The 25,447-nt window shown below is 45.8% G+C and overlaps 1 protein-coding gene across 14 annotated transcripts in view; it reads right to left on the bottom strand.

Moving 5' to 3' along the window:
- The window catches only part of EPHA5 (EPH receptor A5), a 381,695-nt gene that overhangs the window by 285,401 nt on the left and 70,847 nt on the right, over positions 1–25,447 (bottom strand). For 2 of the 14 annotated variants that reach the window (XM_053260112.1, XM_053260111.1), the window contains exon 3: positions 8,989–9,032. The exons of the other annotated variants lie outside the window; for them this stretch is intronic. In XM_053260112.1, coding sequence (XP_053116087.1) covers positions 8,989–9,000 — 12 coding nt within the window. In that variant the 5' untranslated portion in view covers positions 9,001–9,032. The remainder of the gene's footprint in view (positions 1–8,988; positions 9,033–25,447) is intronic. 14 annotated transcript variants of the gene reach the window in all.

Here is a 25,447-nt window from a genome sequence, read left to right as displayed (position 1 = left end):
CCTGAAGGGAGAGACTGGCCCATTGGCACCAGCAAGAGGAGGAATCCTGTTCTTATTGGTGTACTCTTGTCTCCCCCCCTTCTCTTATGGGCACACAGGCACTCTTGTTACCACTACTTTGTACGTTTCAGAACCAAAGCATAGCACTGAAAGGGGCTCTAGTGCTCTGTACATTACCCTAGGTGTAGGGATTCATCTGATTAAGGAAGGAACGAGTGACTAAGAAGAAAAGTGTTTAGGGCTTACACACAGCAACAAACATGGAAACAAGAGAAAGCTACTTTCTGTCCCTTTCAGTAGCCCAATCCAGATCATTCAATCCAGATCATCCATAGCGACTACACATCTGTATTTTTGCACCACTGCCCATACGTTTTACGAGGGTCACTGCTGGCATCATGTCGTGAAGGCATGCAGGGGGTAGCAAAATGGGTTAAGGTGTCTGGAGTTGGCTTTCAAGTCCACTTTTGTGGTAGAGCCAAGTATTACAGAAAAGCTCCAAAAGTGGCCAAAGGCACCTGTAGCTGGTGCACATGTCCTGTTTTCCCTCAGAGTCAATGGTGGCAGGTGATGTACTGAAGCCTTGACAGTGTATGGGAAGGTCAGGGGATGTTGGAATAGCATCTTCATGCTTAGAGGCCAGGAGAGGCAGAGGCAGGGCCTGTGTCTGGGGCCAGGTGCTACCCACAAACCACAAATGATGATTGTGTGGGTGAGCAATCCCAGCTTCCCAGTGGAGATCCCACCAAGCCTGGGTTATCCATTGGGCACAACAGGCACAGTGTCTATTTATTTATTATTTACATTTATAGAACACCCCATCCAAAGACTCAGGGCAGTGTCTAGGACCTACGAAGAAGTTAAAGGCCCCCCCCCCAAATCTCAGATGACTCAAAAAATGAGAAAACTGTTAAATCAAATTTAATAATTTGCTTTAATTGAATTACTTGAACAGCATAACAAAATATTATAATACACATTCTTGTGAGGCAATTATTCTAATGGATAATCCAACCCTGCAGATGCCCATTCTAACACTTTTAGACATATGGGACATATTAGGGGACCTATACATTGTACATAATGCAAATATTTATCTACAGATCTATTTTGGGGGTCTACAATCACGAGAGTCCCTAGGGCCTACAAAGACTTTAATCATCTCATCGTAAGAACAAACCCTTTATCTCTGAATACCAGAAGCTAAGGACAAAACAGAAGATAGCTGCCACCTTTGTGTTCTGCATGTAGATTCTCAATGACATGTATTTGGCCACTGCTGGAAACAGAATGCTGCACTAGATGATCATCTTAAAAAGCCAGAAAACCAAACTCCATGAGCGCTAAGGGGTTCCATGTTGATTAATTTTGTAACAATCTAAAAACAATAATGCAAGATCTTAAAGCCAACCATTTTAACCAGAATGTTACAGCAGAGACAAGAATACCGCCTCTTTATTGCCATCTGGCAGTCAATATAAAATTGTTACTAGGGAGAAAGAGGAGAAGATGCTGAAAGAAGGTGCTAATGAGTGAAGGTTGCTTATCTCTGTAAAACCACAAGGGAGATCACCAAAATGTTATCCATGCGGTCATCTTTCCCTATTGTGAAAAACCATCTTGATTCCTGTCTCAGTGCAGGCCAGCAACATCAACTACTCCTTAGATTGTCAAGCCATTCATATTTGCAACACAACAAGCTGCAGCAATTCTGTGACTTCTACTACCTACTGAAAAAGCTTTAGAGGCTGTTCTCACACACAGCCAAGACAACCTCTGGGATCACACCTGCCAAATCTCACAAAGCCAGTGGCGCTTTGTCGGCAAACCCGCCTGCAGAGCCAGCCTCTTTAATGAGGTTAAGGGAGCAACTGCTCCCTTAGCCACATTTTTTTAAAATTGTATGCAGTGCCAACTGCTTTTAGCCAGTGCTGCGGGGATCCCCACAATGCAACATGCATTCGCGCGGTGCCTTATGGGGTTTCCGGGGGCCGGGACAACACGATCCGGCCCCTGACCCTCCGCACTGCCGGGGGCAGCCTGTGTCTGTCTGGGCAGGCAGTCTGCATGCCCTGCATGGACCAAACAATCGTCTGTGGGTGATGTAAGCTTCAGCAGCCTTCCGCCCCACACTCCTCAAGCCCTTCTCATTGATTGTGAGAAAGGGCTCTTAGTGTACTCATCATCCATCAAGTCACTTTATTGTTGTCTTGTGTGTGGGTTTTTTAGTTACTATTTATACACATTTTTTAAAAAATGCCAAGAAGTTAAGTTGGATTCAACCAAGAGTTCATCAGTGCCTAGCCAATGAGGTCTGGCAAGTGCACAAGCAGACCCTGAAGGCAACAACCCCCTCTTAATTTGTCCCCAGTATTTTAGAAATAGAGTGCTTCTGAATGAGGAGGTTTGATTTAGCCATCATTGCTAGTAATCATTGGTAGATCTATTCTTTGTTTAAACAGTAATCTGACCCGCATCCCGTGGCAATGTATTCCATAATTATAGAAATATAAGAAAAAGATGCGGGGGGCGGGGGGACTACCTATCAGAACACATTTACCCAGAAAGAAGCTGCAGTAGACCTGGGAAAAAGTACATGTTTCAATTTGTCTCAGCAGCACACACTTCAGAGAGAATATAACTGAGCTATCTATGGGATTAACAGAGAACTATGTGACATTAAATTTGATGTTAAATGTTTCTTCCAACTCCCTAACAGCCTTGGAAGGAAAACATACATGCATTTCAATTACCTGGTGTTAAATCATTTATAGCAGACCTATTTCTGAATCGGAAGTGTTTAGAGGCAAACAGCTAGGGAGTTTAGAGAAGCAAGTCTTCCTGCCAACCACTTTGAAAGCATGCTATTCACTTCAGATGCACAATGTAAAAGACAAAGATATCACACATGCTACTAAAAGGACAAGGCTCATAGCATGTGGCAGACCAGCCTCAGGTTCAAGTGCTAATTTTAAAATGCTGCATGTACAAACATCAAAGCAAACATTTATTCAAACGGCTTAGTACAGCCTGCTGGTGAAGAATTCGCTCTCTTTTTTTATAACACAGAGCACAAGAGATCAACTATCACAGGTAGAGACCAGCTATTTTGTTAAAGACATGGGTGGAACTATCATTGCGCTGGCACATGCAAAGTACACAGGCCAATAGGGTCCCCACTGGGGAGAGGGGCCACTTCCATCCCCCCTGCACAGGCCTGCCATTTTCCACCTCAAAAATGGCAGGCCTGTGCAGCGGGGTTGAAGTGGCCCCTCTGCCACTGCCCTGCCTCCTGCCCCCTCCAATGTGGAAACCCCTCCCTCCCTCCCACCACTGACCGCCACGGTCCCACTAATCACCACAGCTGCTGCGACTGGCAAAGGAGAACAAGCTGGCCACTGCACAATAGAATGACATCACTGCCCAGTGCAGGCAGTGATGTATAATGACAGTGATGTCATTATACCATGCTATGGCCAGCTTGCTTCCCTTAGTGGGTTGCAGTGGTTAGCAAGACCATGGCAATGGAGAGTGAGCAGGAGGGCTGCAGTGGCCGTTGTAACAGTGGAAGCAGTGATAGCCCGCCAGAAAATTTGAACATGGGCTCCCACCAACATTGCTATGCCACTATAAACACATGTGCAGGAATATGAGCCCATTTACCCACATTGCAGCTTATTCTGTATTTATTTGCCTTCTGCTATATGACAGTGGTAAGCAAAAAGTCCATATAAGAACATATATGTATTTTTTTCCAGCACCAGGCAAGCAAGATACTAACCATTAATGATTGTTCTCCACCTGTATTTTGTTTAACAATGACTCCAACTGCTTCAAAATGAAGACTTTTGTCCCGATTCATCCAATACATTTTGCATAAATAAGAAATGTCTTGGCCCCTAAAACTGTGAAGTGTCAATAGGACAAAAATGTTTTCTAATGTGTGAACTATACCATATTGAAACAGAAAACAGTTTGTTCTGCTGGACATTCGGGATAGGAGGTTTTAAAGCTGATAGCTCTTTTTATTGTTCTAAATGTTTTATCTTACATTGTATTAAGTACTATATGCTGCTTTGAGGTGTATGCATAAAGTGGCGTATAAATCCATAAATAAACCTTATTCTGCAAATGGATTCAGCATGCATATTGGTTTCAGGAAACTTTATTTTCAGGCTTTGAAAATTGACTCCTCCCCAATTTTCATCCAAGTTTATCTGAGAGAGGTCACTTTGGGGCAGACATGTCATTATCCTGGCTTTATTAATAGTTTTTAAAGCAGTTGAATCATGACCGAACATCTGATCAGAGTTAACTGAAAAATTCAACTCTGATCGAACAGTCATCCCCCAGAAAATATAGTGAAGGGGACCAATCCTATGAAACCAGAAATTAGGTTACAGGGAATAGACACACTCCACTTGACAAATAAAACATTTTCCTCATCTAGACTGGGTCCCATATGAACTTATAAAATATTAAACAATAATAGCAGATGGAATTCAGGACTAAAAAAAAAAATAGAATCATTGCAACAGCTCAGACCCATAAATATTTAAAATTTGGATTAAGCTTTTCCAATATTAATTTTAAAAAAAAATCTGATAAGAACTGATCACACCGCCTGACAGAACCTATTCATTTATACTATAGAATGCCAACTGCATACTAAATACCATCAAGGGTCTGACTCTAGCATTTCTGAAGGAACTCCGAATAATGCTCCAACTTGCCTCAAGCTTCAGATTCTCATTAACCTATACTGCCACCCTTTACACATTCCTCAGCAGCGCTGCTCTTTAAGAAGCATCTTGCTATATTTTTAAAAATTACTTCCAACATTCAATCACCACCACCCCATGGAGACCAATGATGTCAGACATTCTCAGTATTTCAACAGCCAAATTAGTGACAGGCACGTTCTTTGCTTTCTGCCAGCCTCCTGTACATCAACCCTTTTTAAGACAAGGGTCATGGTTAACACAATCAAAATGTATTCCTTTCATGTACTTCAAGCTACTTGATTTGGAGGCTGGGCATGTGAGTCTGCGGGCAGCTGAGCTGCAAGATAAAAGCTATAGCTACAAAGAAAGGAGCTAAGGGTGCTGCTTTGAGACTGCACTGCATTCCAGCTTGCCTTCAGATTCTGTTTGTCTGCATCGGAACAGATATCTATATTAGGCTGACAAAGATTCACCCTTCTTTATCATCACCTTTTGTGTGCAGTTCTCTTCTCTCCCAAAGTGGAATGACTTAAATGCTGGAGAGCATGTAGATAAAAAGAATGCTCTTCGCAGGTTCAAGAGAAGAGGCTCGTTGAGGCTGCCTGAAATGGCTGTACATTGTATATTTGAAAGACATAAGGGTGGCAAAGTGGTCAACAGAGAATAAAATGCCTTTTGAGAGTGTCTATTCTGTTCCGTTTCAGAACGTACTGCGGCAGATGTGAGCCACAAATCAACTGCATGCTATCTAAAAATGTGCAGAAATCACAGGAAAACTAATTCTTCAGAAGGGACAAGGATGCAAGCTACTATCCCACTTGGGGTATAGTAGTACAACTGAGGCTGGGGTCTGAAAGATTACTTTCTCTAGATTTGCCTGTCAATTAGCTTCTTCAGAGGCCCTTCTAAGGGTCTTTGCTGTAGTGGCACAAAACTGCGGAACACCCCACAAAAAGTTCCCTTGGTGCTGTTATTCTTTAAGCAACAGGAAAGACTGCTCTGTTTTCTCAGGGTTTGGGTGACATGTTATATTTTCTTCCACAATCCTCTGCATGCATGTTTAGAAGTAGGTCCCACTGAGTACAATGGCCCTTAGTGTGTATAGGATTGCAGCCTTAATGGATTTACCTGCTGGTTTGCAGTTTTATCTTGTAGATTGATTTATTTTATTTTATTTTATTTTATTTTATTTTATTATTGCAAGCTTCCTTAAAGCCATTTTATAGTAGAAGGCAGGTCAGAAAATAGTCTAAATTCTATAAACAAAATAAAATTTAAAAATGGGAAGTCCAGCAGTTCAAATGTTCTCACATCTTAAACTTGCTAGATGTGAACCTGAGTCTTAGGCAAGACACAGGACTTTTTCTGTGGCAATTCCCTGTCCCCATCTGCAATAAGATTAAGAATATTTATGTACCACTTTACAACAACAGGTTATCAGAGCAGTTTACACAGGAAAAGGACTGAAAATATGTCTCTCTGTCCCAAAGGGAAACACATTCTAAATCAATATGAAAATAATAGTATTTCTCAACCGAAAGGGGTATATTTTAGGGATGTGCATGAATCGTTTGGGCAGGGTGGGGAGAAGTACCTTTAAGCATGAGTAAATCCAGTCCTTACCTGCTCCTCTGCTGCCCTACAGCATTTCCTGCTGTGGCACTGTGACACTCAGAAGTCCGCACATGGCTGCATCCATGTGCATCCCACGCCAGGCATGCGCAGTGGTTATGTGCATCCCTCTGCCACATGCAGGCTGCTGGGCTTCTGAGCGGCGCAGCACCTTACCAGGAAATGCAGTGGGGCAGCAGAGGAGAAGATAAGGACCAGCTTTACCCATGCTTAAAGATAACGCTCCCCACCCGGCCAAAATGATTTGGCAGGCCACACAGATGCAATTCAGCAGGTCCTTAGTGGTCATGTTGAATTGATTCCTGCACATCCCTAGTATATTTATTATTTGAAATATTTATATCCCGGCTTTCCTCTAAAACAGCACCCAAGGTGGCTATCAAAATTAGTTCCAAAATGCACAAAAGATATATAAACAAGGGATACAATGCAGCAGACAACCCCTAATGCCATTTATCCCCTCCATCCTCCAGGCATGCATAAACATTGTTTCCACTTGTTATCTAAAAGAGAAGAGAGGGGGGCCTGGTGGACCTCTGTGGGGAGAGTATTCCAAAGTCTAGCCATCATAAACTAAAGGTCCAGCTTCTGGTCATCACATGTCTCACTTATGATGCCCAGAAGTATCTGGGACCACTCTCAGAGCAAGACCTCTGATCTTGCACAGAGGCAAGTTTATGTAGGCAGTCCTTTACGCATCCTCATCATTGAATGCTGAGCTTCAAAGCCCTACACCAGCACTCTGAATAGTGCCCATAAACCAACTGCAAGCCAGTGAAGTCATTTGACACAAACAGAGGCTGTTTTCATGCGCAGTCTAACCCAGGCTAGGGAAGTCCTGCCTGGATTAGGCTGTGCGTGAGAACTGCCGGGATCAGGCCCAATCCCAACAGGACAGCACTGCCTAGCCCCACTGTGTAGCTCAGCTATTAGCTGAGGTTAAGGGAGCGAGCACTCCCTTAACCTGGATACAGGATCGTGTGTTCACTGGGGCTATGTTTAGAGCGCCCAACTACTGAAGGAATCCCCCAATGCATTGCATGTGTTGTGCAGTACACTGTGGGATCTCTGAAACAGGATCGTGTGGGAGCATGGACATGCTCCCAAAACAATAAGTTGGACACTAGTCTGGGGGGAAGGTGAGTAAAGCAAAGCCTTCCCTCCGCCCCACCCCCCAGTTTCACACACTTCTTGTTTCATCAGGCGGTGATTTGCATATATGAATGAATGAATACCATGGCACAAATATCACAGATCAAAACATATATATTATCTCTCATCACCTCAAAATCTCAAATGTGTTTCTAGTGAGCCTGTTCATACATTCACCTGCCAGTCATCAAGGGATGGAGGAAGTCAAACAGGGCTGCATCCTAGCCCCACTTCTGTTCAATTTTTACATCAACGCCATGGTGAACTGCCACAACAACCCTGACTTCCACCCTCCTAAATTGGCCGAAAGATCCATCTCCATCCTACTCTATGCAGATGACGCTGCAATCCTCTCAAGGACTCCTGTAGGACTCAGAAGAGCATTGTCGGTGTTGTCACAGTATTGCAAAGATGAACAGCTTGAAATAAATTACCAAAAAAACTAAAGTCATGACCTTTGCCAGAAGACCCAAGATCTGAAACTGGAGTATTGATGGCAAAATAATTTAACAGCTTGCCTGTTTTACATATCTGCAGGTGGTTCCTCATGCCTCTGACTGAAGAAAGGCCCACTTTGAACATGTTGCCCTAGTGGCACAGGGGAGCTCCACTGCTATCTTGAGGTTCCTTCGGACTAGAGGTGGCCATTACATACCTGCAGCTCTCAAACTATATAAGGCCAAGCTGCTGGCACAATTAATCTATGGTGCCCACCCAAGACCCCCTCTAATTTTATCATGCTGGAACGTGTCCAATCTAAATTCCTAAGAGTGGCTTTACAAGTGCCTTGCTGTATCTCCAGTGCCACTCTGAGTTTGGAAACTGGCATGATAAAAGTTGAGGCCAAAATTGGGGTGACTGTTCTTAACCACTGGTTCAAATTAGCCCTTTACCCTTAGGGCCTGGCCCAGTTAACCCTGCAGGACAATTTCCAATCCTCTTGGAAGGGGGCAGTCTATGACAAGGTGGCGATATTGGGCTTCTCCCCAACTCTTCTCCTTGCTATGGGCTGTGACAAGGCGAAAGCGGCCTCAAATAGAGGATCCTGGATACGGAACGCCAGGAGGATCTAAATAGGGTACCTGGTTTCCTGGCCTCGGACAGATCCAGGTTCACTGTCTCCCCCACCCACCCCTGCATATTTGACACAGCTGGAAATACCAAGCCACAGAAAGCCATTCACCCTTGCCTGATGACATGCCCTTCCATCTACTGTTTTGGAGATGAAATACAGGAAGATTCCATTTACAGAAAGACTTTGCCCCCTCTGTATCTGGGGAAGTGGAAAGCATGTACTCTTTTCTTGCACCTTTTATAAAGATAGCCAAGATAAACTCCAGAGTGGTGTAGTGGTTAGAGTGCTGCACTAGGACTCTAAAATAGTTGCCTTACTATTTTAATTAACTGTTTTATCCTATATTTTAGCATAAAATATTTATATTTATAAAATATAGTATATTTTATAGTATATTTTAAATACCTTGTATTTCATTAGTCCTTATTTCATTAGTCCTCCCAATAGAGCTGTAATACAAATTACAATTGTATAGTTTATAGTATATTAATTTTTAGTAATACATGTAACATATATTTTTTTGTTCTTCATAATAATCTGACTGCCTTATGTTTATCTACTTTACTGTTTTACTGTATGATAACCTGTGCTGGTCTTTGACCATAATAGAGATGATTGCTTGATTGATCGATCAAGGGATGACTGTACCTTGTATATGTAAACAAATCTTCAGACTAGGGATATGCCCGGAACCCATAGGGGGCAGCTCAAAGGTGGGGGGAAATACCTTTAAGGGCAGGGGAGGGTGCTCTTACCCCTCCTGCCACATTTCCCCCACCGGCACTGCACTTTAAAAGGGTCCGGCGGGGCGGCAGCATACTTCCCTGCCGCACCCTTGCTCATTGGACTGGAAGTACCCGACACACGTGCAGAATTCAGATTCGAATTCTGAATCCAATCCAATATCACTAGAGTCCATAGAATCAGAATCTGATAGTGTCCAATTTGGAATGGGTCGAATCCAAATCTGAATTTTCTAAATGCACACAGACCCAGTAATTATACCTGCAAACAGAAATGTCAGCACCATAATCCAGGAGAAAAGATGGATGAGGGTGAGGGCTGCAGTAATCAAAAACAAGTAACACCAGAGCCTTACAGTACAGCTAGTCAAAGAGGGTTAGACAGTCAAAAGAAAACATTTTTTCTGAAATCCTATTGTTCTCATTAACAATTAGTTATATAAGGTAATATCCCCACTGGCATTTGCAGAAGGACTTTTGCAATGGCAGTGCTCAGCCTCTACAAAGCTGCACAAAGAGTTCCCCATAACAAGGACTTTACACATATACAGGCCTGTGCAAGAGGTTCTATAGCAGGTTGTACAAAACGTTGCCCTAATCTGGAACAGAGGTAAAGTTCTTCACACAATAACCTTACATGAGCACAAGACTAGTCTGCATTCTTATACTCACCTTCCCCTCAAACAAATGATTCTACGTTGCTGCGAGCACAGGCCATGCTCTCAGATGATCCATGTTGTGTCCCTGCAGCATGGATCTCAGGAAATACCACAATGCTCCATGAGACACACATGATACATGGGTGATTCCCCCAGGAGACACGCACTCTAGGCATCCGTCTCTGTGTCCACTGGGGCTAAACATAGCCCCAGGGAACACATGAACCTGTAGCCTGGGTTGAGGGAGCGCTCACTCCTTTAACCTCAGCTAGCAGCTGGGCTCAGAAACAGGGCTATGCAGCACTGCCATGCTGGGATATCCCAGCAGTTTCCATGCTCAGCCTAATCCTGGCCTTCCCTAGCCTGGATTAGGCTGCATGTGCGAACAGCCTCAATGAATAGGCAATGGATGGATTTGAGGAGGGGGATCATTGGTCTAAACAAAGAGAAAAGTGAATGATTTTGGCAGCACAGTTTTGAAGAAGTGGAAGGCCAGAATGAAGAATTTTGCTGCAAACATCACTGAACTAGTTGTCGGTATCTTTTTTATATTATCTGGGAGTGACTCACCAAAAAATAGTTAAATGTCCTTTAAAAGAAAAACAAGTACTATATTCTTTAGCTCTCCCAGTGCCTCTGAATAAGTAAGCCTCTCTGGGTGTGTGGCAATCCTTTGCTGAGCAGAACCAAAAGATCTCAGCCATGCAACATTCAAGACCAGACAACAGCAGAAATACACAATGCAGCAGACTTTACAGACAGCCCGCTATTTCACCCCATCACCCTTGTCTCTAATTTGCCCAAAGCTTTCTACACAGATAATATTACAATCATGGCTAAGGCCTCAGCAACTGCACCCATAAATCAATTTCAAATCTTTCATTAATCATCTTTCTGTAATCAGTGGCTATTCAGCACAAATTTACATCTCATTTCTGTTGGCCAAACAGCCACATTAGGGCTTTGAAGCTTAGTCAGGCTTAAATGATTATATATCCCCTAATAAACACTGAAGTCTTCTCTGTCTGGATGCCGTGAGCTGCATTAATGACATTGTTTGGGAACCCAGTCTGTGTTGAGTACTCTAAGGAAGGCAAGAGGTACCCCACAAGCAAATGGCTATTCCCGAGCACTGTATTTACATACTCTCATAGAATAAAGGGAGAGCTAGAGTTTACATTTGCATTTCTGGTGGCTAGCAATTGCTACAGTGTACTATTCAAAGCCAGCAGGGCTATGGGAAGTTCTCTAGCATTGCTAGTCACCTGAATTCTCTGTTCCCCATTTCCCCCAAACAATGCAGGAAAACCTTACATTCAAACAAAACAACATCCTCACCACTGCAAATTTTGATAAGACTAGTTCACACACTAACAAAGCTAACTGGTGGTGGAGCTGGCATAAGAACATTGGAACATAGGCAGTTGCCTTATACCAAATTGGTCCATCTAGCACAATATTGTTGCATCTCACGATCAGTGAGACCCGCCATAACAGGGTTTGCAGGGAGATCTCCCCGCAGACAATCCCTGCTGCAGCCCCGGGCGGCTGGATCGGCTGCCCACACAACTGCCGGCTCCATGATGGAGCTGGTGGGTGCTGTGGAGATCAGGGGGCACATGGCCCCTGGAAGTTCCAGCATGCTCTGCGCATGTTTTATAACTTCATCATAAGAATGAAGGTATGGCTTCTTGCAACCACCATCACAGCACATGCTTGAAGAGAGTGAGAGAGGAATTCTGCAGTCAAAGCCGCTTTCAATTCAAAAGTGTTAAAGAATGCTCTGCCTACACATCTGACAATATATAAATCCATAGTGGCCAGTCCATCATCTGTTGGAATTGCTATCACAGCCCCCAAAGGGCTGTCATGTGGGTTTGTAAAGGTGATGCATTGGCGACCAGGTAAAATAGGGTTGAGAAACCATTGTTTATCTGCCCATGCTCTATTGTATTATCCCACTCATTGCACAGAGTGCAAAAAAGGCAATACTGGAAATCAGAACTTACTGAAATCTGACAAAGTACTGCAAAAACTCAATAGAAAATCTTTCCATGGTACTGAAATCTGACAGGATACAGCAAAATTATGTTATTGCCCATGAGAAAGTCTTATCACGGTACTGAACTTTTACTGGCACTGAAAAGTAATGGTGTGGTCTTGTGCATGGGAAAACAGCACCTATGATTTTCTTGTACAGTACCCTGAAAGATTTCACTACCGTGGTCAGATTTTCTCAGTTCTGTGGTAAGACAGCAGTCCTTTGCTGTCTTTCTATGGTACAGCATGCTTCACTACAGCAGCTTCTCACTTGCACATAAAGGGATTTGACAGGTACAGCTTTGAATTGGAAAAAAAAAAGGCTAACTATGGAGAGTCACAGAGGGACTCCAGACATTCCTTGACCTGCAATGCAATCGTAGGAGAGCATGCTGACAAACTGGTTGTGATTCTAATAGCAACACTTCTATTTCAGAAAGCTGTTTCCCAGTACTTTGGCTGGGTTCACAGAAAATCACTTGCAAACTTGTGGACTGTACAAGTCTCTTCACTAATTGTGCCTGCCCTGAGCATAGACAGGCTTTGCTGTCAGGACAAAGTAATCCTTCCATCCAATTCTAGCCATGGATGCTGTTCTGCTGGTGACGACAGAGACTCAATGATACAATTTAAAAAAATTAAAACAAAAACCCTCTAATGTAAGAATTCATGATTGAAATTGGAAGGTGCATGTGCAGCTTGGAATTCAACAGGATTGTGAATAAGATATAGGGCAGAGCAGCTTGAACCAAGGCTTGGTATCCAGTAGGATTGAAAGTAAGATATAGGGAGAGGCATGCAAGATAGAGGATAAGAGTTTCTCACAGATGTATCTTCAGGGTAAAGGCACTGGCTACATGCTGAAAGATGGAACATGCTCTGTTCTTGCCAGCTCTCCAGGTATTTCATAGCACTTCAAATTTGCCTTAATAAAGACCTTTGAAGCTTTCCCCACAATCCACAGAAATTGGGAGCCCAGCCTGGTTTCTGTGGATTGTGAGAACTGCTGGGCTCGCAAGCACTCTTTTAACCTGTTTTTTCTGGTCATGAGACATCACAGCATGTTGCTGTGCCGTGGCAACTCACAAGGAAACCCCCAGCTGGAAGGCTCCAACAAGCCTCCCAGCCTCAGGGGTCTCTCCAGGATGTGCTGTGCGCTCGCGCAGGGCATCCTGGGACTTCCAGGGGCCAGATGGCCTCCGATCCCTGCCATTCCTACTGGCTTTGTGACGGAGCTTGTAGTCATGTGGGCGGCTGATCTGGCTGCCCAGGGCGAGCTCCCTGATTGTCTGTGGAGAGAGCGGGCTAAGCCCGCTCTCCCTGCATTGCCCAGCTAGACACTATACACGGATACTGGCATTTCAGAGTTATTTGGGTGCAGAACAACACAAGCATCAAATTTTGATGCTTTCATGCAAAATTTGGATTTGTTTTCTTCCCTTTTTGAAGACATTCAGAGTGGAGCTTCATGAGGGAAACCACAGGTCCCCTTCATCCTTAACTCTGGTTTCCTCAAATTGGACATGTGGCTTGGGAAACCAGAGGTGAAGTCCAAATTTGGCCATAGTGACAAACTTCATTGCTACTGCCACAGTTTATGTTGTAGTATCATAACCATCTTTTTCATGCAAAGAGCTTCAGCATTTGCAAGAATGTGACTTTCCTTGCTTTACTTCTTTCTCTGTCTAACTGCAATCTGGATAATAATAGTTGTAATAAATAAATCGGTGCCCCCCTGCTGTTTTTATAAATGTTAATTAAATCTGGTTAAATGCTTGACAAGTTGCTTTCTTACTGAATTATAATTTTATGTCATTGCTTGATTAAAGCAGGAAAATAAATCCTTTAAAATCATATTAGAAGCAGCATGCGGATATTTGTTTAATTTCTGCTTGATGGAGAAAGGAAAATCAGGGCTTACCATGGTTTGAAGGCAGCAGTGTTTTTTGTTTTGTTTTTAAGGAGGTAATTTAATTAGAAGCTTTGCTGGAGCAAAGTAGGATAGACTAGATTGGCGAAAGAAGATTGGGGAGCCTTCCTGTCACTTTGGCCACTCTCTTCCAGATGAATTTGCCAGCACTTGTTCCAGTGTTGTTTTATAAAAGGGAGGAGGCCACACCTCTCAGCCAATCAGAAGCTGTGGTGAAGACTCAGCCTGCACATCAGCTCCACGTCCCATGTTGACGTGTGTGTGTTTGCCTTTCAGGGAACTGTTGAGCTAACACAACCTGGTAGTTAACTAAACATCCAGATGACCCTGGGAAGCTCATAAACGGGGCATAATGGTACTAATCCCCCAGTGCCAGCTCAAGGGGTTATGCCTTTGGCCAAAATAGTCCTCTGTGCCCTAGTATTTTTAAATGGGCATGTGAGCACACATGCCCCCAAGCCCTGCCCCCTACATCTGATGTATGGGTGGGGCCAGTACTGGGGACAGGGCCTGTTAGCAGCCACACGCAGAGCATGCTGGAACTTCCAGGGGCCCTGCAGTCCCCGATCCCCGCAGCCCCTGCCAGCTGCAGCAGGGATTGTCTGCGGGGAGAGCGGGCTAAGCATGTGCTATGATGGTGGTTGCAAGAAGCCATACCTTCATTCTTATGATGAAGTTATAAAACATGCACATACACACACACAGGCATTTTCTGTGTAAATCTGCAAGTAAGATTTTCTCATGGAAGCTGTTTTCTCATGCATTAGAATATGAGCTTTCAGCATCCTTTAAAATTTCAGTACCATGGTAAAATTTTCCATGGGTCCTGTTTTTTCATGGACAAGAAAAACCTTTCACAATGCTGGAATCTTACAGGGTGCTGCAAAATTCTGTTCCTGTTCATGAGAAATCAGTGCCCATGAGAAAGGAACATTGGGTCTTACCTTGTGAAGGGTCCTTTTTCCCTGAACTGGAGTTCATCATGATGGGATCAAGTACTGAGCATGCTCAGACAAGGCCGGAAGATCAATTAGCCTAGCTCCTCCCACCGCTGGGTGCCTTCCCCAGTTCCGGGATTGACACGAAGGTGGCGAGGACTAATTGTGCTCTGCTGGAGAAAAAACTGGACACATGAAAAGCAAAAGAAGCCAATGCATAGAGAACCAAACAGGAACGTATTAAAATTTGGAGAGGAGGGAGCAGAATGCAAGCTCCAAGGGAACCAGAAATAGAGAAACTGTGACCCCGGGTACATACCTCCACCCCCCCCAAATGGCCCAACCTTATAAACAAATAGACAGGAAGCAAACCAATAACATCCGGGTGGGCCTGATGAACTCCAGATCAGGGAAAAAGGACCCTTCACAAGGTAAAACCCAATGTTCCTTTCCCCCCATCTGGGGTTCATCATGATGGGACATGCCCAAGCCGAACAGACCCCCCGAAGGGGTAACACTGGAAATGGGAGGGGAGGATATTTAGACCACCTGTTGCAGAATCCTGCGGCCGAACGCTGCCTGAGACTCTAGGAAGGAAGGAATCTTATAATGGCGGATGAACAGCATCGTGGAGCTCCATGTAGCCACTCTGCAAATATCTGCCAGTGGAGCTTGGGATGAGAAAGCCGCAGAAACCGCGGCACTGAGAGTAGAGTGGGCCGTGATGCCTGCGGGGGGGAACCAGTCCCAACGCTTCATACACCAATCTGATGCAAGCACGGATCCAAGCAGCCAAGGAGGATTTGGAGGGACGCTGTCCAAGGTTGTGCGAGGAAAAAGACACAAAGAGGGAGTCTGTTTTCCGCAGATCCTTAGTGCGTCTCACATAAAATCGGAGAGCACAACGGACATCCAATTTATGCCATCGTTCCTCCACTGGGTGAGAGGGATTCGGGCAGAACGATGAGAGAATGACTTCTTGAGCCCGATGAAAAACTGAGTTGACCTTAGGTAAGAACGTGGGGTCCAGGCCCAACTTAACTTTGTCCGGGTGAAAGACACACAGTTCTTTGTGTGAGGAAAGGGCTCCCAACTCTGAAATTATCCGGGCAGAAGTGATGGCAACAAGGAACAGGGTTTTGTAGGAGAGTAGCTTGAGAGGGATGGAATGCAAAGGCTCAAACGGAGGCACTGTCAGGGCGTTCAGAACTTTGTTCAGGTTCCAAGAAGGAAAATGGGGAACCAGAGGCGGGGTAATGTTGGCAGCCCCTCTCAGAAAGCGAGAAATGTGGGGGTGCAAGGATTTGGTACCTGGGTCCGAAATGTCGAGAACTGAAGCCAGGGCCGATACCTGCCTGCACAGCGTAGCCGGTTTAAGCTTGAGGGCAAGTCCCGCCTGAAGGAAATCCAGAACCTCCGGAACCCCTGCTTCTAACGGATTGATCTGCTAGTTGTGGGCCCAACCCATGAACGCTGCCCAAGATGCCTGATATATGCGTTGGGTTGATGGTCTGCGGGAGGCCAGAATGGTGGGGGAGACCAGAGCGGAATAACCAGCCGACTTCAGTTTGCTGCGTTCAACCTTTATGCAAAGAGCTGGAGCCACCCCAAATCTGGATGGAGGATGGGACCCTGGGACATAAGGTCCGGTCGACAGGGAAGCCGCCATGGAGGAGTCGTCGAAAGGTTGACCAGATCCGCAAACCAGGCCTCCTTGGCCAGTGGGGAGCGATGATTATGATTCCTGCTCGTTCAAGGCAGAGTTTCCTGATGACCAGAGGGAGAATTGGAATTGGTGGAAAGGCGTAGAGTAGCCCCTTGGGCCAGGGGGCTGTGAGGGCATCCATCCCTTCTGCTCAGGGGGAGAGGAACCTTGAAAAGAACCTTGGAAGCTGGGCATTGCTGGGGGTCGAGAACAGGTCCACACAAGGGGTCCCCAAGTGGTCTGTGATCTGGTGGAATACTTGTAGATGAAGGCTCCATTCTGACGGGTCTACGGACTAGCGGCTCAACCAGTCCGCTTGAGTGTTGTCCACACCGCTTAGATGGTCGGCTGTGATGGAGAGAAAGTTCTTTTCAGCCCAGTCAAAAAGGAGATCCGACTCCAACATTAGGCCCTTGGACCACGTCCCTCCCTGACGGTTGATATGGGCCTTGGCGGTCGTATTGTCTGTCCTGATGAGGACATGTTTTCCTTGAAGCGGGTGGCAGAATGCCAGGAGAGCCAGTCTGGCTGCTCGCAGTTCTAGACGGTTGATGCTCCACTTCTTTTCTGACTCCGTCCATAGGCCCTGGGTAGGCTGACCCTCGCACATTGCTCCCCAGCCCAACCAGCTGGCATCCGAGGTAACTATAATTCTTTCCTGGACTATGAACGGTAGGCCCCGATCCAGAGCCCTGGAGAGCCACCAGTGGAAGGACATTTTCACCTTGGAAGAGAGGTTCACGAGAACGTGATTGACCGACATGATGTCCTCCTGAAGGGGAAGCAGAAGCCACTGCAGTGGCCGGGAGTGCCATCGGGCCCAAGGGACTGAATCCATCACCGCTGTCATCATGCCCAAGATATGAGCCAGAAGCATCAGGTCCGCCAATTCCACCTGAAGGAGGGGCAAGATGGTGGAGGTGAGCTTGACCCTCCTGTCTCCTGGAAGCATCACTAAGGCCGGGACCGTGTGAAAAACCACTCCCAAATGTTGGAGAGACTGAGATGGGTGAAGATGACTCTTTTCGTGATTCACCAAGAAACCGTGATCCTTCAGACATGTCAGGGTGGTCTGGACATGGAGGGCAACTGTCTCGAACAAGGCTGACCTGATCAAAAGGTCATCCAGATACGGGTGGATGTAGACCCCCTGCATGCGAAGGTGAGCCGTGAAAGCCACCATCACCTTGGTAAACACTCAGGGGGCCGATGCCAGCCCAAACGGCAGTGCCCGATATTGGTAATGGTGCCCGTTGTAGAAGAATCGAAGAAATCTCCTGTGTTCTAGGAGGATCGGAATATGTAGGTAGGCCTTGGACAGGTCCACTGATGCCAGGAAGCACCCTGTAGAATGGCTTGTTTGATGGACTGAAGAGATTCCATCCGAAATTTGTGGTTCCTGACATGCCTGTTGAGGTGCCGGAGATTCAGAACCGCCCTCCAGGAACTGTCCTTCTTTGGAACAAGAAAGAGAAGCGAGTAAACGACTGAACATGTTTCGATGCAGGGCACTGGTTCGATCGCCTTGGTACGAAGAAGGTGTTGAATCGCCTCTACTATCTGATTGTGTTTCTCCAGTCTCTGAGAACGAGGGGTGATGAAGAAGGAGTCGTGGGGGGTGGAGCAAAACTTGATCGCATAGCCCCTGGTGATTGTGTCCAACACCCATTGATCCTGGGAGGTGGACAGCCATGTGAGGGCAAACCATTGAAGTCTGCCCCCAATGGCCCTGTAGTCATTGTCGTCTACTGAAATGGGGGGGGGGAGATTTTCCACCCTGCTGATGGAAGGTGCCCCTGCCCCTTGGCCTCCACTGTGATCTGTTGGAACCTCTGAAGGAGGACTGTCTATATTCTCCGTAACGAAAGGAAGTTTGGGGTGCCAATCTTTGGTTACGAAAAGGCGACTGCTGCCCACGGAATCCCCATGGAAAGTCTCTTTTAGTGGATGACATAACCTCCTTTCTATCCTTGGTATCTACCAGGAGCGGTTCTAAAGCAGGACCGAATAGATTAGAGCCTGTGTAGGGAGAGGCCTGAAGTGCTCTTTTGGACTTAGACTCAACTTGCCACCCCTTGAGCCAGAGAGCCCTGCGAAGGGCTACTCCCGAGGCTAAGGCCCTGGACGCCTGCTGCACACAATCCAGACTAGAGTCTGCCATAAAGGCAGCTGCCTTAACCAGCTTAGTGAGACCTTGTCTCAGTTTGGGGTTCTCAGGTGGTACCAAGGTGGCCAATTGTTTAGCCCATAAAATGGAAGTCCTAGCAAAAATCGAATTGGCCGTGGCAGCCCTGATGACAGTGGCTGAGGCCTCGTGTGCCTTTTTCAACAAGGTGTCTGCTTTTTTTGCCTCAGAGGACTTTAGCTGTTCCTGACTCTCCGTATTCAGTATAGACCCTGAGACCATTTGGACCACAGGGAGGTCCACTCGGGGGGCGGCCAGCAAAGCTGAGACTTCAGGGGACATGGAATAATGTTTTTTGGGGAAAGATCCAATAGTCCTGCTAGACGCTGGAGTTTGCCATTCTGCCAACATTACCTGTTTGAAAACAGTGGGGAAAGGGACTGTGGCTGAGGGCCCTGAGGAGGAGGGAAAAACCTCCTGATCCAATTCAGAGGGGGGGTCTACCTCCGCAGAAGAAACAGCCTTAATGGCCCTTTTGGACTTAGACAAAACCACATCAAAATCGGAAGAGGAAAAAAGGTGTACAGATAATGGAGGAGCAGGAGCTACCTCCTCCTCAGAAAGTTCGCCCTCCTCTTTATCAGACCTATCAGGGACCAAAGGATTTTCTGGGTCTGAAGGAGGCCTGGAGGGCTGTGGCGTGGGAAAGGCCCAGTAGGCAGCACAGGAATATCAGGAGCAGGCAATATCAGAGGCACAGCCGGGGGCTGAGAAGGCAGAGGCTGTGGCAAATCGCCCGGTCCCCTGGGAAGCTGCAGGGGCCTGATTTCCAGGTCAGATTCCAAGGAGGGAGACGCAGGCCACTGCCGTTTGCATCAGGGAACATGGGGCCAGGGGCAAAACGACCCCTTTCAAACAAAGGAATTGTCCGTCTAGAGGGGCTAGAGGCCAGCGACGAGGAGGAAAGGCGGCGGCATGGTCTACCCGGGATGGAAACATTCTCGGGTTGAGTGGCAGGAGCGCCCTGTGCCTGGCCAACAAGAGGGAGGCACTTGGATATAAAGAAATTGCAGAGCCAATCTGCTACATCCACCAGGAGGGGAGGGGGGCGGGTTGCTAGGAGGGACGGTACCTGCAACAGTTGTGCCCAACAGCGGCGGCATAGGATCCTGCAGGGGCGCTCCTTGCTCTTTATTTGGCTGAGTAGGAAGAACTGCAGGAGCCCGCACGGGCTGCGCTTCAGGGGGGAAACGCGGATCAGTCGGTTCGCCGCCCACTGCTGAGATAGGAGAGGTACTAATGGACGCCGATTCAGCCTGCCGGTCGTCCTTGCCCCGTTTAATCTTCTGCTCCTTAGTGCGGCATGAGCGCTTGCACACTGCTTGACTGAGCAGCCTTTCATTCAAGCAGACTGACTCCGAGAGCGATTTTTTCTTCTGCTGGTTGCCGTTGCCCTCTTTAGTATTTTTAGATTTTTTGAGAGCCTTCTGCGGCGAGCGGGGGGGCGGAGGGGTATGGGCCGCCACCAGAGCGGGAATGGCCGTCCCCAAGGTAGAGGGTGCTCCCAGAAGGGGCTGAGAATGCCCAGATAAAGGATCGAGGGCTGCAGAAGCTTCAGAAAGGGAGCCATGAAGTAGCTCCCCTGCATGATCTACCTCCATTGTCCCAAGGGAACACGCCCAGCCGCAAAAACAAACTGTAAAAATGAAAGAAAAATTCCAAACAGCTGAAATGCAACAAAAGAAGGTGTTTGAGCAATTTGGAATGATAAATCAACAAAAACTCTAAAGGCAGTACCTTCCCACCCTCGCACAGAAAGAAAGTTAAGGCAGAGAGGGGAAAGGAAAGCCTAGCAAGCGATTTCCAGCAGAGCTAGCAAAGTAAGCATGGCCAAGCCTGAGCAGACAAGACCGGAACTGGGGAAGGCACCCAGCGGTGGAAGGAGCTAGGCTAATTGATCTTCCGGCCTTGTCTGAGCATGCTCAGTACTTGATCCCATCATGATGAACTCCAGACAGGGGGGAAATCTCCCCATGGCAGTGAAATCTTACAAGATGTTGCAAAATTTGGTTCTTCTCCATGAGAAAGCAGCACCCATAAGAAAATCTTAAAATACTGGGTAAGTAAATCTCATAATATGAAAAAAAAATCACATTCTAATCTATAAAAAAACAATACCGGGAAAAGAAAACCATGCAGCTAAGAAAGAATTGCATTCTAGTTCATGAGAAAAACTTATCAGAAAAGAAAATACCATGGTTAAGATAAAAATCTGCTAGGTTCCCCCCCCCGCCTTAACCTTGCAATTTTCTTAATCTGTGCAACTGAGCATTCTCAAATGCAGTGAAGCATGCTCAAAAGAAAACCTCTAGTTCATGAGAAAACCTTACTAGAAAAGAAATTATCAGTAACCCGATAACTTGGTGTTATTCAGTTTGAGGACAGTTCTCTCAAGAAAGACCAGTTCCCTTGAGAAAGAGTCCCCATTTTACCAATCTGTCAGCAAGAAGACTTTGTCAGTCCTTTGCTGAAATCAGGATACCATACGTCCACAGCATCCTCATAATCTACTAACGTAACTAGCAACTCTAGAAGAAAGGGAGATGAGATTAGTCGGGCACAACTTATTCTTGAAAAATCCTTGCTGGTTCCTATTAATTATAAGATTATTTTCTAAGTGCTTAATAATGCTTAATAATCTGTTATAGGATCTTGCCAGGTATTGATGTCAGGTCTGCAATTTCCCAGCTCCTCATTTTGCACCTTCTTGAAAATTGGGACAACATTTGCTCATCTCCAGTCTTCTGGCATCTCATCTATTTACCATATGACGCCGAACCTCAGTGCACAAACCTTGGTTCAATCGATGATGATGCCTATAGATAGATGCTTTCTTTAGACAGATTATTTATACAGAAAGCATCAAACGTAGGTCTGTGCACTGGTTCGGTATCAAACCAGTTCAGCACCATGGGGAGTGAAGCAGCGAGCGGGATCTTTATTTAAAAGGAGTGTGGGTCTGCCCTCTGCCACTGCATGCAGCTTCCTGCAGGGGCGGTACTTGTCCCAAGAATCCGTGCACAGGGCCAGCATGCACATGGCACCTGTGCATGTGCAGACACCATGTGCATGCTAGCACCATGCACAGGGTCTTGGGACAAGCACTGCCACAACAGGAAGCTGCATGCAATGGTGGCAAGCAGATAAGGACCTGCTCTCTTTTTTTCAAAAGATCCCGCTTGCTGCTCCCCTCCCCACAGCACTGAACCAGTACACGAACCTAGTTTCATGGGCATCTCTATTCTCCAAGAGTTCTCAAAATCTGGTATTGAGATCACCTCTGCTACTTCCTTCAGTACCCAGAGATGTAATTCATCTGGACCTGGAGACTTAAAATCATTTAAGGTAACTCTCTCATCATCTATTTATCTATCTTGAAGTGCATTTGCCTTGTGGGAGAAGACAGAAGAGCAGTTAAGCAGTTCTTCCTTCCCTCTGTCACCATAAGTGTTCCACCATCTTCTCCAAGCAAAAGAGCCATTGCTTCCTTAACCTTCTTCTTCTTTAGGATATATCCATAAAACCATCATTTGTTGTTTGGGGCATCCTTTGCAAGCCTCATTTCTTTCTGAGCTTTACATCTGTTGACACAATTGTTACAGGTTCAGACTCCTCTTTGATACTCTTCCTTAGTAAGTTCCCCCTCCTTCCATTTCCTAAGTATGTCCTTTTCACTTCTCAGTTTTTCAGAAAGTTCTCTGTGCAAACAGAATGCTTTCTTGAGATGTCTCCCATGTTCCCTTCTCATGGGAATTGTTTGCAATTGTACCTTCAGTAGCTCACTTTTCAGAATCTCCAATTTCTCCAACTATTTTCCCCCTTAAGATTTCTAGCAATAGATTACTATCTAATTTGTCTTTGGTCTCATTAAAATTAGCTTTCCTGAAATCCAGAGTACACATCTGGCTTCCTACAGCTTTCCCACCCTTGGATATCATGCATTCAAGGATGTCATGATCACTTTCCATCAAGTTTCCCCCCACTTCTACTTTGTCAACCATTCTTTGGAAAGGATTAAATCCAGGATAGCTGCCCTGCCACCCCTGCTGATCCTGCTCCCACCTTCTGAAAAATGAAGTCATCAGGGGAAGTCAATAATATATTGAACCTCCCACTCTTCGCAGAGTTAGACTTCCAGAGATGTCAAGTTCTCAATTCCTACTAAAACCTGCCTCTTTGAAATCTGATCATCTGTCTAAAGAAAGCATCATCCATGTCATCTGCTTGGCCAGGTGGTCTGCAATAAACTCCCACAATGGCATTGCTTTTATTTCTCCCCCCGTTCTCCCCCATAACTGAGCAAAGAGCCACCTTTTAAAAGTGGTGATTCTCTTTATTTAGCAGGGAGAGAGCAACTGGCCCTATCAATCCCCAGCACAGGATCCCTCCAGTAGCTGATGCTGGGTGTCTATCTTATGTTTCTTTTTTAGATTGAGAGCCCTTTGGGGACAGGGAGCTATTGTATGTATGTATGTATGTATGTATGTATGTATGTATGTCCCTGGGAACTTTTGTTGAAAAGCCATATATAAATATTCATTGTATTCATCCTTTTATTTTCACCAGACACTTTAGATTAGGCTTCCATGCTCAGATTCATGGAATTCTGTATAAGTGCATACATTTTTTTTACATCTAGGGCCCTAAGATTACTCAGAATATTTTACTCAGAATAAAGATTTTCCTTTAGTAATAAGCTGGTCGATTGTTGCCAAGCTCTAATTACCCCTAAGTACCATAGAGCATTTGCACTGGCCCGCTTTGATGTATTGTTCTTGGTGGTTCTATATGGTAGATATGGTAACGTTCATTATTCTGAACACTACTGCTCATGTGATGCACAGGCCATAGAAGATGTGGGTCATGTTTTATTAAACTGTAATTTTTATAGGGACTTGCGTGAGTTGTTAATTTTACCTCTGATTAAGGACATACCGGGCAGTGAAGATTAAGTTTTGTGAATCGCCTAGAGCAGTGGTTCCCAAACTGGGAGCCTCCAGATGTTGCTAAACTGCAGCTCCCTTCACCCCCAGCCACAATAAATTGTAGCTGGGGCTGATAGGAGATGTTGTTCAGCAACATCTGGAGGCTCCCAGTTTGGGAACCACTGGCTGTATATAAATAAATTAATTAATTATCTCATTTCTCTTGTCAGACCATCAAGCCAATGTTACTTACAGTGTGGCTAAATTCTGTTTAATAGCAATGAATATACAACACCTAATGACTAATGTAGTGGAATACTTTACTATGTCATTGTATACTGTATATTCATAAAACAATATTGTTGCTATATTGTATGGGTGTGACAATGAGGCTATTCTCACAATGGGGGAAAACCGGGCTAAGGGAGCAGGCGAGCTCAGTGGTTCCATGGTGGCTAGCCCACCTAAGAACCGCTCCACTTAAACGAGGTTAATGGAGCAACTGTTCTATTAACCTTGTTTGCTTGATTGTGTGTCAGCCATGGCTGCTTTCAGCTGTGGCTGCCACACTCGGGCTAGGAGAAAGGGGGGACCCCAGGAAGGGGCTCAGGGGCCCAGGGAGCAGCACAGCAGCACTCCCCTTCCCCCGACCCTGGAGGTCCTGAGGGAGCGAGGCGTGGGAGCGCCCGACTGAAGCAGTCGCTTGTCTGGGCAATCCGGCTGCCCAGCAACGAGCGACTGCTCATGTGCAGGGAGAGCGGGCTAAGCCCACTCTCCCCACATAACCCCATGAGGCTCTACATATTAATCATGTGTAGAGCCTCAATGTGTTCTTTTCTTCATGTCTCTGTACTGGTCAAATAATGTAATAAAGTTTATCTATCCACATTTTTACATCAGAGCTTGACAAATCTCAAGCACCAGAAAGCCATGGTGCCTAGAAACAGTGGGTTGGGTGGCAGTGCCCCAAGGGTGGTGCACCCAGATTCCAAATAGGGCAAAGTGCTGGTTTCTTAGGAATTTTTGAGGTTTATGCAATTTTGAGGTTTACGCATTTTTCCCCATAGGGAATAATGGAGGTTTCAGCAGCCCCATAACTCCACCTGGGGGGCACTGGGATGGCCCGAAGTGAATTGGTGGTGTAGTGCACAGAGGGTGCCAACCACCCCCCTGGATTGCTAACCCATTGGGGTACTGGGCTTTGTTGTTTCTGAGGTGTTGAGTTTAGATTCTCTGGTAGCAAATGAGATTTTTAATGAAAAACCATGAATCCACTCTCATATGCCACTAGAGAATCTACTCTCAGAACACCTCTATAACAAAAAAACCCTGTACTTCATGGGTTGGCAACCCATGTGGGTGGGTGGCACCCTATGTGCACTACACTGCCACTTGCTCTGGGCCACCCCAGTGCCCCTCAAGTGGAGTTATGGGACTGCAGAAACCTCCATTATACCCTACGAGGAAAATCTGAAAGACGCGTAACTTCATTAATTCTTTAAAAATCAGCCCTTTGCCAAATTGCTCTAAAAAATTGTGGTAGCTTCCTTGTACCAACTGGGCACTGCCACTAACCACACTCCACTCTGGGCCACCCCTCCCCGCCTCAAGCTATACTTTTCTGAAATCTCTATCATACCCTATGGGGGGAATCTGAAAGACATGCAAACTTCAAAAATTCACCAAAAACCAGCTGTTTGCCCAATTCCTTTGAAATTTTTGTGGTGGCTTCCACTCAC

This window comes from Hemicordylus capensis, chromosome 6 (genome assembly GCF_027244095.1).
Source record: "Hemicordylus capensis ecotype Gifberg chromosome 6, rHemCap1.1.pri, whole genome shotgun sequence".
NCBI lineage: Eukaryota > Metazoa > Chordata > Lepidosauria > Squamata > Cordylidae > Hemicordylus > Hemicordylus capensis.
Note: the sequence above shows the minus strand (reverse complement) of the source record. Positions and strands in the feature narration are given on the sequence as shown.